At 40.7% G+C, this 1,557-nt stretch overlaps 1 protein-coding gene across 1 annotated transcript; it reads left to right on the forward strand.

Annotated features, from left to right (window-relative positions):
- The first annotated feature begins 376 nt into the window (after positions 1-376).
- On the forward strand, positions 377-1,334 carry LOC124263768. Its single transcript, XM_046698473.1, has one exon. It carries the CDS (start codon positions 390-392, stop codon positions 1,332-1,334), a length of 945 nt encoding a protein of 314 aa, XP_046554429.1. The 5' UTR covers positions 377-389.
- The last annotated feature ends 223 nt before the right edge of the window (positions 1,335-1,557 follow it).

Consider the following 1,557-nt stretch of genomic DNA (forward strand, 5'->3'; position numbering starts at 1 on the left):
TGCTAAAAGCGGCCTAAAACGTAACTCACTCACTCAGAGAGAGAGTTTCATCTGGCTTATAACAATTGTATATGTCCGCATCAGTGTAGCACCAAAATGGTAAGAATCTAAAACTTTCATTACTTGCATCTGCCTTCCACATTACGCTGATACGCAGTGTCGTGGTTAATTGAGATTCAAAGTGCATCGATGGGGTTAAAGTTTAAATTAGTTTTTCATTTTTAACAAATTAAATTTGATTTTGATATAAATAGAAACCACTGAATTGTCTTGTCCAAGCTTCATTCCTACAACCCCATATAGCTGGAATATTGCCCAGTGCAGCGTTTAAAATACAAACAATCAAACTATATTTTGATTTATTTTTTTTGTTTCAGGCCGTCGTTGTTATGCTAGCGGCATATTCTGTGAGTGGTGAGACTTCCTGCATCACAGGGTGCACATGTGAACTTGACCGTATCTTTTGTTTTGAACTGACTGCGTTACCTCAACCCTTCAAAACATCGGCCCGAAGAGTGGAGATATATTTGTCATTACTACCCGAGATACCATCAAACGCCTTCAAGGATGCTCCAAATGTTGAGTACTTCCACTTCCGCCAGGTCAGCATAGGCGTTATCAAGCCATGCGCATTCCCTTCCTCAGGAACAGACATTAACTTTGATCTTTGTGAGATTGGCACCATTGAAGCAAACGCATTTAACAACATACACGGCTCCGGTAGAATGGACTTCAGCTTGTCTTCTTCAACCATCAGCAGGATTGAGTCTTTCGCCTTCACAAACGTCCAAGGATTCAAGGTGTTCCAGATTCACTCAATAGAAGTTGAACTCATCCAATCGTTTGCCATGTATAAGTTCAGCGATATTGATACGTTCATGATGTTTGATATGAACGTCACTGAAATGCAAAGTTCTGCAATTGACGATTTTACGAATGTTACAACCATGGACATTTACCATGCCACGTTTAATTACCTTGAATGTAATACTGTCGAAAAGCTTCGATCACAGATGGGGAAGAACTTCAGCTTTCATAGCTTCCTTGTAAACTGCGACTGTGGTTTGGTGTGGCTTCTTGAAGCTAGTCAGAGAGATTCTGAATTGAAACTTGAAGACGTAATGTGCTACAAGCCAGCGTCACTGCACCATGTCCATCTAAAAAATCTCACCACAACAGATCTGTGTAGTAGCTTGTCCGTACCCAATTGTCAGAACCTTTCTCCCACGCCACCCAAGTCCTGTATATCGGAAGTTAATGCTGGAAACACATTGGTGTCCAATGTGTTCATCATATATCTGATGTGTTATTCCGTCAGTATGTTAGCTCAGTGAGGCACGACGTGATTACTGTTTTAAGTGTCCATTGCACAAATTGTACTTGCAACTTAAAAGTTACCCATCCATATTGTTTATAGAAAGAACATCAGAAATTAAGTAATGGTGATGATTACAGTAGTGACTGGGTGTTACACAAATGCTTAAAGACGTGCAAGTGTACATTTCACTGCTCAACTTCCATCCATCAATCCAGGGCGGTGGGGTAGCCCAGTGGTTA

This window comes from Haliotis rubra, unplaced genomic scaffold, assembly GCF_003918875.1.
Source record: "Haliotis rubra isolate DU_JTF1 unplaced genomic scaffold, ASM391887v1 Scf899, whole genome shotgun sequence".
Lineage (NCBI taxonomy): Eukaryota > Metazoa > Mollusca > Gastropoda > Lepetellida > Haliotidae > Haliotis > Haliotis rubra.